The following is a 14621-nucleotide window of genomic DNA, read 5'->3' as shown; positions in this document are numbered from 1 at the left end:
GGATGATAATGTCCTTCAACTAGCAGTCTGAAAAAAACCCACTTATTGGGAAGAAATGAAATGCAGGGCTAAAAATTGCTCCTGCACACAAAGTTCAAGAAGATTACTTTTATGGACAAACATGAAGGTCAAGGGACAAAAAGCTCTTCCCACAGAAATACCAGGGAGTAAACCACAAGATCTTTGTGGTTACAGAATTGTATTTACTCCTTCCCTCCCCAAAGGAGAAACCAGTGAGTGCAGATGAGGAAGGAGGCAGGCAGTAGCCAAGCCCAGATCTTTCTGTTGTCACCACTTTGCATGTCCCTGTCCTAGGGTGATGTTAATGCTGGATATCGTATTCTGTGCCTTCAAGACTTGTTCTGAGAGGAAAGGTGGGGAGAAGAAGCACGGAGTTTGTTATCAGAGACTTCACTCACTCCACATACGGCTGAACACAGAAATCCACTGTAGTGTCTGGGCACAGACAGGGCAGAACAGGACCCTCCTTTGCTCTTTAGTTAGTTCAGCTGGCTGAGGCAGAGAAGTTCCCTGGACTGGTTTTCTCTTTCCCTTTTCTTGGAACTGTTCTAACCTGCTCCAGACCGGGACCCAGGGAAACACCGAGAGCTTGCACTTTGTGGCCACCGGGGCCTGCTGTGGGCAGCGGCCTTTGCCAGCACCGGAGGGATTGAAAACAGAGAGATCACCCACAGGAGAGGCTTTCTGAATTTGTCATCTCTTCAGAGAGCAAATGAGTTTTGTCATCTGGTATTGTTCATTTTGTGTGCTGGGGAGTGCTCTGCCTGTTTAAATAAAAAGATTTTTTCCCACTTCTCGCTGAGGAAATTTTTTCCTGATCTGGCTGGGGGAAGGGGCCATGTGGCTTGGCTTTCTGCGGGGGGGGGGCCTTTTGGAGGTTTTCTCCCAAATTTGCCCTAAACCAGGACAGTCCCTCAAAAATGAACAGAAAGTGTACAGCAGAGGTGTAGTCTGATTCATCTATTCCACTGGTGGTTATCCAGGCATATTCTTTTTGAGAAGAATTACCAACCAACTGTAAGGTTTATTTGGTTTCCTATTAAACCAGATCTAAGCCTGTTTTTAATTAAAAACAAAGATCAGGCAAGAGAATTTAAATGTTCAACATCAGTCCTCAAACCTCAAGATGTTTCCTCTTTTTTTTAGTGCAACTTTTGGTTTCATTAATTTCATTCATTTCAACTTTCACTCTCCCAACAGTCTCCATTCAAGTCACTCCCAAATACTCATGATTCTGCCTTGGTTCCTCTTAAATCTTGGCTTTCACACTAACCTCCAGTTCTCCCACAACTTAAGCGTTGTTGTTTTTTTTATTGGTAAGTTTTTTTACCTAAATTGTTTTCCTGATATAATGTTATTAGCACAGAAATATTTTACATATTAAGAGTTTGGTTTTCCAAATCCAAGGCAGGATGCTGGTGAAACCCTCCACTGTTCTGGAAGTGAGCCTGCAAATCTCTCCAGAGCCAAGGTCCCCAGGTAACTCAGCTCTGGGACATACCCGACAGACAGAAGTTAGCATCTCTGAGCTGGGACAAGGAAGTTTCAAAACATAAGATATTTTAAAAAATTAAAAAATTATCTGTTTAAGTATAGCACCCTGTCACCTGTATGCCCTTTACTTGCTTTTGGGAGCTCAGGTGTTGATACTGATGTATTGTGTCAGACCTGGGAGCTATACAGATCAGTTGTTACAAGTAGCATTTTAAACATAGTGTGAGCTTCGGATTTATCATGTGTCCTTTAAGCAAAAAAAGGGGTTATTGGTTTTAGGATTTTAATGCAGCCTTGACTTCCAGTTTATTATTTTATCACTATGCAATATTCCTTGTGTCTGCTTTGGTCAGGAAGCTTTACTCAGATTTTGATACACACTTCAGGGAAAGTGGGTATTCTCCAGAGAGATGACAATTTTAGAAGTATTTTATATTTTCTCCTTTGAGAATCCCAACCTTTTCAATTCACATATATCTGATTTGCAGCTTGTTTTCTATCTTTTCAGCTGCAGTCATAGAATTATAAAATCATAAAATGGTTTGAGTTATAAGGGACCTTAAGGATCATCTAGTTACAATGCCATTGCCATTGATGACATTCACTAGATCAGGTTGCTCAGGGCCCAATCCAGACTTGAACGTATCTGTGGATAGGGCATCCACAGCTCCTCTGATCCAGATAGGTCTTTCTTCTCCCCAGCTGGAGATACACTTCTGGAAATTCGCAATATATGGTGTTTTTCTACAACAGGTCTGAGCTACATCCCTGTGGATCTTGGGGCATTTCCTGTCTCCCTGTGCACTTGTCTTCTCTCACCTCTCCTCACCCCTCCATGCCACAGCAGCAGCTATTACCTTCTGTTTGCCCCAGCAGGCTTTGGATGCATTACCACCCATTTTTGCAACACCTGTCTCATCCCAGCTGCAGTTTGGATGAGCAGAAGTGCTTTGGTATGCAGTATAGTAAGTTCCTGTAGTGTCTGGATATTGCAAGTAGCTTATTTTTTTGTCTGCATTCCTGTTAAGAAGGGTAGCAGTTGAATAGGATGAGCTAAATAGTTGTTTGCACTTCAACAACAGGCTGACAGTTATGTAAAATACTTTTATGTGCAATCTCTTCTGATCCTCTGCTGGTTCAGAGGAGTATTATGGCCAGATTCAGCACGCAGGCTCTTGCAAAGACATTTTCATAAACTAGGGCACTGCTAAGCATAGAGGAGACCAAGACCAAGGTTGTTCTGTTTCTTCATCCTCAGCATTTACCTTTTCTTTCTACTTAATCTCCTGTCTTCAGCATCTACAGTTTAATCCTGTGGGATAAGCACAAGACCTCTTTACCAAAGTGCTTCTACAAATACTGGTGATACAAATCACCTTGCAGAGGCTACTTCGAAGTGACAAGGTCTTCTGGCCAGATGAGTAGGAGTTGCTTTAGCGTATTATTCTAAAATGGGATTAGTTAAGTAACTCTATAGCCCAATTGAAATGCTGAGCCCAATTCACTTTTCTTAGCTTCCCCCTTCTCTTTACCAACTAAATGGCACTGATTAGGCTGTCAATTGAGCATTTTCTGAAAGGGCAGTTATGGCATCGTTAATGGAATTCAGCAGCAAATTAATACACTAACCAGCTAACTGTAATTTTCATGAGCAGCAGTGGTACACACACAAATATTCAAGCAGCTTCTGAAAACCAGCCTGCTTGTGAAAGCAGACACCTATTCCATTGCATAAAGATAATTTACAGTCACAGGGAACAACTATTTTGTATTGTCAATTATTATATGTAAGAAAAGCAATTGCTTTCATCAAGATATACATATTCAGATGCCTTCATCTAAGCAAATAACTATTTTTCATTAGGATTACCAGACTAGTTTAATTAGGATTAAAAGTAATGCATGATTTAATTTTTTTATATTATTTAATAATAATATACATCTGTTAGAGAGCTACCTAGTCAAATAGGAAGTCCAGTTTCTCTTAGTATATATTGTCAGGATAAACACTGATGTGTGCTAAAATTCATTGAAAAAGCACAAATAACTTATTAAAATATGAATGAATTACAAAATATCCCATGTAAAGAATGCTCTTCTATTCATTGTTAATTTTTCAATTCTTACTATGATTTTTACCATCAGATTTATGATTCAAACATTTTATTATTTTTTAAAGATTAATCCTGTCAGTTTTACCTTTGAAAAGCTATAAAATAACTATGCAAATTATTATATGTTTATTTAAATATATTCTGTTAAATAACAGCGATTTTAATTCAAAATAACTTCAAAATTCTGGAAGGTCATTTTGCATTTGTAACAGCTGTCCTCACAACAGTAAGCAGACTCTGAATGTTTTGTTCAGAAATATTTTGCACACTTCACTGCGGTTTGAATAGTCTAGGCAACTGACTCTTAGTTAACTTATTCAAAAGTCTCTTTTAATCTGTTATCTGTATATATTTTGTTTATCTGTATGTGTTTTGGTTTAGTGTATTCACTCCAGTGTTATCATTCATTTTTTCTACTCACCTCCAAAGTAAGAGCCATCTGTCAGCTTCAGCTCCTTGTTGGATTTGGTGATGACACCAGCAACACCGTGTTGAATGAAATACATCTTCTTACCCACGGCCCCTTCTCGGATAATATAATCTCCAGGCTGGAACACTTCAAATCTCAGTTTGCTTAGCATGGCAGTCACAAAATTTGGGTCTGCATTAGCAAAAAGAGGCATTGTAGCCACCAGCTTCCGACAGTTGAAGTTGACAATCTCCTAAAATGGGAAGGAAACATCATGATAATAATGGTCAGTAAATATGTTCAATATGATGGGCTTTGAAAAAAAAGACATTCTGCTTTCTTAATAAAGAATTTCTTTATGCTCATATTGGACTTTTCTGGGTCTCTGTGGTCACTTTATAACATATTTTCATGTGTTTCTAGAGAAGTGATTGAAACAAAAGTGCAGTCTGACTTGTATTTCTAAGGTTAAAAGTTGTCTTCCTTTGGTGACTTTTCACATGTTATTTATTATTCCCATTGGAGTTTAAGAGGACAGTGTGAGAGAAAGGTAAAAATTACATAGGAATGACACTGCTTGACAACCAGATTGGCTGTTGCAATAACTATATTAAGTGATGAAATTATGCAAGCCCTATGTTTCCAAAAATTACACCATCTTTCTGTTTTGAACATATCTAGTGGTAATATAAATATATAGTACATTAGATAGTTGAAATCAACAGGAAAATTTCCTGCACCTTTTCTAATTAATTTTGTAAACACAGAAGCATACATTTCTGCCTGTTAAAAAGATGTGTATAAAGTAGGCCCCTAAAAGCAGAAAGCACTACTATTCTCCTAGGGCCTTAAGGATTTCTCCTACCAAGAAGAAACTGCATTTTTATTTACAGAGCACACTGTAAGCTCATCTGCATGAAAAGATTAGTACCAAAAAAAGCTGATAATGTCATACTTGCTTTAAATAAATAAAAAGAAAACAAAACCATAGGAATAATCTATGAAATATTTTCAAGCTCATTCTTGCAGATCTTACATTGTCTTGGGAAATGAACATGGTCAGTTGCCATTACAGATTTAACATTGTATTGAAAATCTGAGACTAATCAATATTGCACACTGAGAATGGCTCAGGCAGGCAACCTCTACTGAGGTAGCAAACCCAACATGACAGGAAGAGCAAATATAATCATCTGTATATAAATGCAGACAGAGCAAAGAAAAGAAAAATACAGCCAGCAGTCACTTAACTGCTTGCAAAACTAAATATGCCTTCATTGTCTGCAGAGTACCCCTAGCATTTCTTAAATACTTCAAGAATGATGTAAAGGACGCAGTCCACCTACCAGTGCTCTCACTCCCATGACTGCATTCCTGCTGAAAGTTGCTCTTTCAACTTCCCATGCATCTGCTGTCTCATATATCCCATATATGCCATGCAGAACAACCCTGAGCATGAAGCCCACATAGAATTATCCAGGGATCACACAAATTCTTTTCCTCTCCCTGTCCCACAATATAATAACCTGCTTGTAGACGGGTTGGGGAAGTTCAAGTAATTTCACACCATAAGCAACAAAACCATAGTGGGTTCTTCAAATCAGTTCCCTTGCATCTGGGAAAGATGTAGGAATTCCCCTTTGAAGGGAAGACATTTGTTACTGAGGCAACTAACAGGCAAGTGCATTAAGAGTGAGAAGAGTGAAGAAACAACCACGTTTCCCTGAGCAATCAACATCCTTTCCAAATAAATCTAGTGGGACTTAGAAAAGTAAATTTGAACAAAATGTCTCACTACAAACTAGTGAGCACCCTACAAACTAGTTTCCCATGTAAAAAAAAACATAGTAAATTTGATGCAGGACGTCTTGTGTTTGCCTGAATCCAAAAATTATTGCAAGTAGCAGCACGTGGACTGCCATATTGGTGACATTCAAATCTGTGAATACTGCTGAGTCAGTAGGTTAAGAAGGGCAATGCCAAGATACCCTCTAAGTATATTTTTTATGAGGCAGTAGGTATCATAATGAGATTCCAACTGTCTGTCTTTCTAAGGCATGAGGACGAGCTTATTTTCCTTCTTGTTCAAACTCTACATTTATTAGTAATGCTCCAGCCATCGCCTCCCTCCCAAAGGAAAGTGATTTGCTTCTCCAACTGCCAGCAGTGTGGTGGCATCCCATGAGGAGCCCCAGACTACATCGCCTGCTCCCCGTGAGACTGCCTCGCTGCTGTCTCCACTGATGCTGGCAACAGCTATTACTTGTCTTGTCTTGCTCAGGGACTTTTCAGTAGGCTTGCTGCTTGTTTTCTGCTTCTGAAAGTGAATAGCTTGTCTTGCATGCCCAGGAGGCAGAGAAAGGAAATTACTAAAGAAAGCAAAAATTGACTGGAAATTATATAGAAGCTGGTGGGGAAGCACAGAAAAGGCTGGGAGAGTAGAAAGTTCAGCCCCAGTCAAGATTAGGAAGAAAGAGTAAAATAGATTTAGGTGGAGTAGTACTATAAAAGAGAGAATGGGAAGAAACACAAAGAAGGAACAGTAAGACCTAGAAAAAATAAAGAGAAAAAATAAGAAGGCAGGAATCTTGACTTTAAAAACAGGTTGAGAAATGGAAATTGCAGAAAAGTGAGAACACAGGAACACAAAACCTGGAGAATAGGTGTCTGGAGTGAAAGCTGAAAAGTAGGGCAGATGAAGTAAACAAAAGGGAAATTGGAAAAAAAAAGTTATCCCTAACGTATCTTTAGTATAGAGAGGGGAGAATTCAGACCTGGATGAATCCTCTGTGCAGATCCAGTCCTACCCACCCAGAAGGGAATTCATAACATCTTGGGAATCCCAACAAAACATACCTTTGAAAGAGGATTTTCACCCATGGAATCTCATGTCCTCTTATGGCTCAATCTTCTGCCCACTTTTCTGTCACATTATGTAACCTGTATCTGGATATACCCATGTATGCACACACATTATCCTGCTCAGCCTGAGTTGCCTAATGAAGGTACCAACATAGCTACAAAACCACCCTGCTGAGGTAATTTCAGCTGTTATTCCTAGTAATGCATTCATTTTGTTGATTAGTTTTCTGTGAAAGTTTGCACTAAAGTACAAACTTCCCTTATTTAAGATGTTAGAAGGTGGAAAATTACTGAGGGAGAAAGAAATGTGTCATTTTTAAGTGCTTTGTTTTTCTTTAAAGTGTTCTTTTATTTAAATATGAGATCATTCGGAGCAGTAAAATACATTTCCCTGAATCTTAATCACAGGCAGTTCTGCAATTTCAGGTTCTTGTGTATTACTTTAAATATCATCCTGGGGAGAAAGAAACAGTAAAGATTATGAAAGTGTTTTATGTAACTCAGAAGGTACTAGGAGAAAAAGTTCTGAGTTTTAAAAGAAAGGCAACAAAAGAACAAACTGACAAATTAAGAGTTGACATTTTGTATAGAGAAAAATCTTTCGCTCTTATTTTTCTTTTAATTCTTTGGAGCTAGACTGGTGCTCAATATTATATCTTCATTAAATGAGATTTTGGCTCACCTCTACTTAAAGAAAATACCAAAAGAAGCCTGAGGAAAGGATCACGGAAGACAATACCAAATGAAGCTTGAAGAAGGGATTAGGAATGCATTATATAGCTGAAATGGTTAAAGAGCAAGAATGAATCAGACCTAGATAGAGCAAGTCTTGATCTATTCCAATTGCTGGTCTCTTACACAATAATTAAGAGATGCAATGGTCTGTTTTATATAAGAGACTGGTTAGGAAATTACACTGGCTTTTGCTCCTTTGTACTATATTGAATTTATTACTCATCCTGACCTTTCTGGATTTTTTTCCAAACTGATGTTAAAGCATCAGATATTATCATTTTGTGTGGGTTCAATATTTCTTGATGGCTTCTCTGAAGCATCTCAAGATGTTATAGAAGCAGTCACAAGGCTGTCCCAGCTGTGACTGCAGTTCTCTGATGGCATCTCTAGAAGTTTTTAGGACCTCTTTTCCAGAAGATTTTTAGATGGATTGTAGTTAGACTGACTGGAAAATACTGTTGCCATAAAAAAGGAAAAGTTCTTGAAAGAAAAGTTCTTTACTTTTTTTACTTGCCTGAAAAGTCCTTTACTTTTTCTCAGTAATCCAGTTGAGCTAATAAAAGGTACTACTTCCATCAACAAACTATGTTATTCCTATGTGTAGGCCATTTGGAAAAATGGCTTAGTTTAGCTTTATTATTGGACTTCTACATACTATTGCAAAAATCTAGTGTATAACTGTAACAGTGCACCTTTTTTTTCCCAAGTGTTCCTTTACATTTTGCTTTAAAAGGATGTGAAATTAAATCAGTCTTAATTTCCTGATCATTGAAAGGAAGAAATCACTTTACTGAGAAAAGTATTTTTTCCCTTAGAAATAACTTGCAAATGAAAAATTACTCACCCATCATTAAGAGAGAACCATAGGCATTATATTTAGGAATGTGGGTTAGTTTGAGCAGGTTAGATATATTTAAACCCAGTTCTAAGGAGCTATATTGTGTATATGTTCATGATTTCCTGTAATTTTTTAACCCATTGGTCAATTATAGTTGAGTTTGGCAGAAAGGAGGCATCTCACTGATACTAAGTTCTCACAGGTTTTATGACAGCAGGCAGTCAGGAGGACTAGGATTAGTATCCCACTGAGGGAATGACTACATCATTATCTAACAACTTGTTAAATGCCAGAAAATCTACATGTGGCAATAGGATGCAATATTCTTCATTTCTGGTGCACCTGAAGTTGTTCAAATTGCTTTGACACATTCTGTTTTATCATCTCTACAGAGTGTATGACTTAAAAATAAATTTTGCTCAGAGGCCTTTCATGTAAGTAAAAACAACTATGTAAATTTTTTTTCTCTTTGAATGGGATTGCCTCAACTTTCCATTTTTCAATTACACTGATAAGTTTCAACATAGAGACTCTGCTTAAATTTTACTTTTAAACATGGTAACTCTTCACCAGTATGTCTAGAATTGTGTCAAGAAACACTATTCTTTTTCCTTCAGGATTTGGTATTTTGTCATTTTGTCAATAGAACTGGATATTCCTTGTGTCTGTTTTAGAAGCCTGTGTAGCCCCTGTCGTTATATATTTTAAAGCCCAAGAATACTCTGGTCTGAGGTACCAACCTATCTGACCCAAAGACAAAGTACAAAACCTGAAAAAAGCCTTTGATCTCTAAGGCAAAGAGAGTCCATGGAATCTCAATTGCCTTGAAAACCAGCGACCAGCCTGTCATTTTCAAGGCCCTCCAGCTCCCAAGAGTCCCAGTATATACCTGGATACAGCATATCCAAATGCAGAAAATTTGCCATCCAGCTGTGAGATAAACAGGCACAATGAAGGAAGGAATGCATAGGCATTGCAGAAAAACAATGAATGAAATTCTGATCCTACCAAGATCAGGACTGAGTTAAAGCAGGATTTTTTTTTCTGTCTAGCTCTTTTCAACTGCGATTAAGACAAGTCAGCCCTAAACTGAGCATATGGTAGATGGTATTGCTGTCTTCGAATAGAAAGCAATCTTTTTTATGCATTTGCAATCAGGAGGGATAAAGATTTGACCAATTATATTTTCTTGGCTTAGTTGATTAAATGTTGGCCTTCTGCATACTTTTCTGTCATTCCCTTCTTGATTAGAATTTTCTATTCAACTCTTTATATGCATTTTTTACGCTTCAGTATTATTATTGCATTAAATTCAAATGCGGACAGAATAATCCTTTTGAGGCAATATGGTTCAACCAAACCTCCAATAAAGGCACTCTGATGAAAGATATCCATCTTTTTCCCAGCTTGTTAATTGATTTAATGGAGCTTAAGAGAAAGCAGTCCTGTGCATCTCAAGCTCCTCTTCGGATTGTCCATTATATTTGGAAGATTAGAAAAGAGAAAAAGAAAGAAAAAAGACACTACCTACTCTTTCATTCATCCAACCGCTTATCCATTTTCTAACTGTTTTTAAAAGGAATTCAGCTTTCATCTTCTTCAATGTTCTGAAATATTAAATGCTGCTTAAGTTTGTTTTCCGGCTGGAAAAAGGACAAAAGGCTTTAAAATGGGAGCAGCAACACAGCCAATGTTTTAAGGAAGCCTGTAAAAGAGAGATAGCCAGTCTAATTTCAAAAGCCTGAGAAGTCCTGATAATTGAGATAAGTACTTAAAGTTTGGTCCATTTGACCAGTCTCTACTTCTTGAAGGTTTTACCCTTTAAACTATTCTGCTGAACAAATTTTCTCTGTATATGCTTTTTGGAAAAAACACCCACAGTTTATTAAAGACGGTCATGTGGAATTAGTGCTTTACCATAACAGCAGTTGCTGTAGAGACTTTTCTGTCTTATTAACTGAATAAATAAACTGCAATTCTCAAAAGTATTTAACAATCACTATTTCAGTTTTTTGCCCCTGAGTAACTGAATATCTTCATTCCCATTTGTATGTGTGTACACTGGAATGTTGTACTTGTTAATCCTATACAGTATTTAAAAAATAATATCGGGGGGGGGGTGCTAATTAAGGCTGAAATCTTTGTTTATCAGGAATTTTAAATATTGAAGTTGCCCATTAAGCCAATGCGAATACAGATTTAAACTCATGTACTTTAACACTGCAGCAGAAAATGAATACTAAGGGATATGAAGTTGTAAAACTCCTACCTGTTGGTATCCAGTTGGTATCCATATGACTATCCATACTTTGCATTAGTGCATGGAAAAGTGGCACAAGTTAGATTTCATGTTTGCTTCACAATGAATGAAGCAACTTTCATGTTTTCCTAAACATCACTTTTAGTGATTAAGAAAGAGGAGAAATTTTTGCTAATAATCACAAAATTCTGTCCAGTTTGCTTGCTCACAGGTTATTCTCTACTGCAGCACTGCTTCTCCATGCCTTTGGAGCCTCCAGTCACCTCCTCCAGCTGGTGAACTGATTCAATGGTTCTGGAAACCATTTCCACTACTATGCCTTTGTATTAAAACTCCACTTGCCATCACCAATCAATATCCTTCAGTTTACCTTCTATGTCATCTGTGTGGCAGCTACTACTTTTTGATACTACATGCTCAAAAAAAAAAAATAGTTCAATTGCTACTTACAGCTTTGCTCAATGAAGACTACCTCCAGTATCCACCAAAGTCAGTCAGATTTTATCTGATCACCACAAGAAAAGGGGGTTTGTTTTAGAATAGTGCTGGAAAGAGTGCTGCTGTTCTCAGGACCGTGCTTGATTCACCTGATAGCAAGGTAAAGTAATTGTGCTTGAGAGAAAGAAAAAGAGGACACAGTGGAGTTTCACAAAGGCAGCCTGAATTACATTTGTGTAAATTATTTGGTAAAATATATTGATTGGGGTGCTTTATTCTTTAAAACACACAGTTAGAATGCAGGACAGCCTGAAGAGTTTCTCTCACTTGAGAAAAGGAATGTCATGCATAGAATAACTTATGGATGAAAGCAGGGAGGAAGAAATCTGTGTTTAAAGCTATCAGGGGTGACTGGGGGCTAAAACAAAGTTTGAAGCAAGGATTTAGGTGGTGGGAAAACATAAATATGCCTTAAAAGAAATGGAAAGCTGTGGTTTAGGTACAATTTTTTTGGTGTTATTTCTGATTTGCTCTTGTTTGTTCAAGATCAGAAATGGAAGCTGTGAATGCATCCATTAATGTGTGCTCTGAAACAGGCAAGTAATTCCTTCTGCCATTCCAACTCTGCCTTTGTCCTCTCCTCCCTTCTTCTGTCCTCCATGTACTGCAACCCAGATGGCCAAAACTGAGCAAGAACACATTTCCCAAGAGAAGGTTCTTTATCTACACCCTATGTGTATGGTTTAGTTGACACAGTAGCAACAACAATCAGGAAAACAGTTATTTAAAAATCAGTGGTGACTTTTTCACTGAGTTATTTTACAGCTCTTGAGCAGCTCTGGATGAGAAATACTGTTATCTTGTTAATTGCTAGGTTAACACTTACTCTTCTTCTAATGAATTAAAAGCCTATTGGTTCAAAGGCTCTCTCTATAAATTTATTAAGTGGCTTAAATTAAGTTTTACTGATTATACTGGATAAATCCCAGTTAGCTGAACTTGAAATATCCACTCTGAAATTATGTTTAGTGTTTTTAAGTACATTTCAGTTTGCATCTAATTTGATTAGTAACTACTCAATAAAGGCCTACATTATATTATGTGCAAGAAATATCAAAGTCTTAACTCTACCTAACACACAAAATTTAGACAGTGTTAGACCATGTATATTCCACATTTTAAAGTGAGAAAAAGATATTTTTTAATGAGTGAGAATTATTTAGGTTTCTTAGGTAAATGTGTGACAGGACCCTGAATGCTTGCATGTATACGTGATAGAATATTTACAATGCCAGCTAGAGAGGTACACAGCTATATATAACAGAAGGATATAAAAAGAAAGATAAGGAGGATGCACAATCCCTTTCTAATTCTGAACTCGGCCTTCGTCACTGCTTTGCAATGTAAACTGGGGCAAGCTAATTGTAATACCATTTGAATTTGCCTTCTAAAGGAAACGGCTGGCAAAGATGCTGGAGTGGTATCAGGTGCAAAGGCTCAGTGATCTTATGTTGTGAGTAGCAACTTGCAATACAGGTGTAAGAAGTCCATGACCCACCTTCAGGCCACTGTACCAGAGCTCAAGCATGCAGAAGTAGAAAAATACTGAAAGTGCTGATTTTAGAGCCCTGCTTTACAGTGAAACATGAGGATGATGCTCATTTGTAAGGATGAGACATAGAGAGCTGGCTCCAGAAAAGTTATCAGCAGGTCATAAAAATGGAGATGAATTTTCTGGGAATAATTTAGTAGAGTGTCAGCCAGACAGCCCTCAAGACAGAATTTGCTTGAGAGTACCACTTTGGCTAATATTGGTAGCTGCAGGGAAAAGAGATGAATAAATTGCAAGGGAGTTGTAAAGAGTGGAAAAAATTTGAGGAGGGCAAATGGTGACAGCAGAAGCAGCCTCAATAGCAGATCATGTGGAGCAAAGAGAAGGAAATCTGGCAGGAGTAGACAAGTCAATGTGTATTAGTAATAACAGCTAGAGTAAAAATAATGCATCAGACTTTAAACATCCAGTGTTTAGTGTGTAGGCAGACACACTAAATAATGGCATGGCATCTGAGTAAGAGTCACTTTACAACTAGGAGCCAAATCACAGTCAAGACTTGACATATCAAGGACGCACCAGGACATCTTCAGCATTTTTACCTTCTGAAAACTCTTATTCTATAGAAAACGGAGAAGAAGCAGCTATGTAAATAATAATAAAAAAAACCAGGGAAGATGCCTACAGCCTTCTCCTCTCTACATTTACAGCTGTTACTCTGTTTTGCTCTCTGAATGCCATCACTGAGGCCTTAAATACTTGTGCTTGTGCTTCCACTACAGGATTGGACATACATTAAAAGCGAAGGGGTTGGAAGACAGCACTCAGGATGTGCCATTAGCATCTTGCATGAACCCAGGCAGCCATGTTATGCAGTTCTTTATGTAATTTTAATATTCTTTTTCAAAACAATTTCAGTTCATCTGCTTGCTCAAAGTTTAAAATGTATTTAACTATTAGTAGCATTTAATTAACTTATATGTACAATTTAATTGCTCACTTAGTGAATTAAAGATAGGCTGAGGTTTATTTCCATAAGAAATATATTCCTATAATTTATTCTTCAGAAATTTCTTCAAATTATCTTTAGACTATGTCTTAATCTCTAGTTTTATTAATAAATTTATCTATATTGATTTTATATCATAGGAGGACCCCTAACAATTGTAACAACAATTCATTTTAAGGTAATACATTATAAATGTAGTCTGGTGCCATAGTAAATAAGTGCTGAGATATATGGCAACAGCAGAAGAAGAGAGACCATATCAGAGTACCTAATGCAATATATGCACTTAGAACTTTGCAAAGGTATCAATAGGGTTCAACACAGCATTCTTCTCACACAGACATCCTGGACATGTGTTTGCATGTATGTGCCAGAGTATATGTATATAGGTGTGTATGTATATGTATGTATGCATGTATAGCTATATATATAGAGAGATATATATGTATAAACATGTATATACATATATACACATATGCATATATATGTTCTTCCACACATGTATTGGTATGTGTACTGGACATACCACTATGTCTTGTACATTAAATGAAAAAAAAATCAAAGTGTAACTAATTAATGTGTCCTATTAGAAACTATATTTCAAATTAGATTTAGTTATCTTATTTAGAGGTTGATACAACTCACTAAGAGTGTGTGCTTGTATAACCCAAGTTATAATCTCCAAGCAAAGACGTGAGAGGAAAGAAGATTCTGCTCCAAGTCCCAATTATGTTCTTTGGAAATGAAATGTCCTGATGTTCTATATTCCGCAAGGACACATGATCTGTATCTATTTTCAGAGAACATCTTCTCACATGGTGGCCTAAAAATAGGCCAGCCATGAACTTTAAATAATGGCTCAGGAAGGGCATTAACCTCTTTCTCACAT

General features: G+C 37.3%; 1 protein-coding gene across 1 annotated transcript in view; it reads right to left on the bottom strand.

Moving 5' to 3' along the window:
- HCN1 (hyperpolarization activated cyclic nucleotide gated potassium channel 1) overlaps positions 1 to 14621 on the bottom strand; it is a 194301-nt gene that overhangs the window by 18945 nt on the left and 160735 nt on the right. Inside the window, exon 6 of the mRNA XM_058044301.1 lies at positions 4051 to 4291. Coding sequence (XP_057900284.1) covers positions 4051 to 4291 — 241 coding nt within the window. The remainder of the gene's footprint in view (positions 1 to 4050; positions 4292 to 14621) is intronic.

This window comes from Melospiza georgiana, chromosome Z (genome assembly GCF_028018845.1).
Source record: "Melospiza georgiana isolate bMelGeo1 chromosome Z, bMelGeo1.pri, whole genome shotgun sequence".
Taxonomy (NCBI): domain Eukaryota; kingdom Metazoa; phylum Chordata; class Aves; order Passeriformes; family Passerellidae; genus Melospiza; species Melospiza georgiana.
This window is presented reverse-complemented; position numbering and strand designations above follow the sequence as displayed.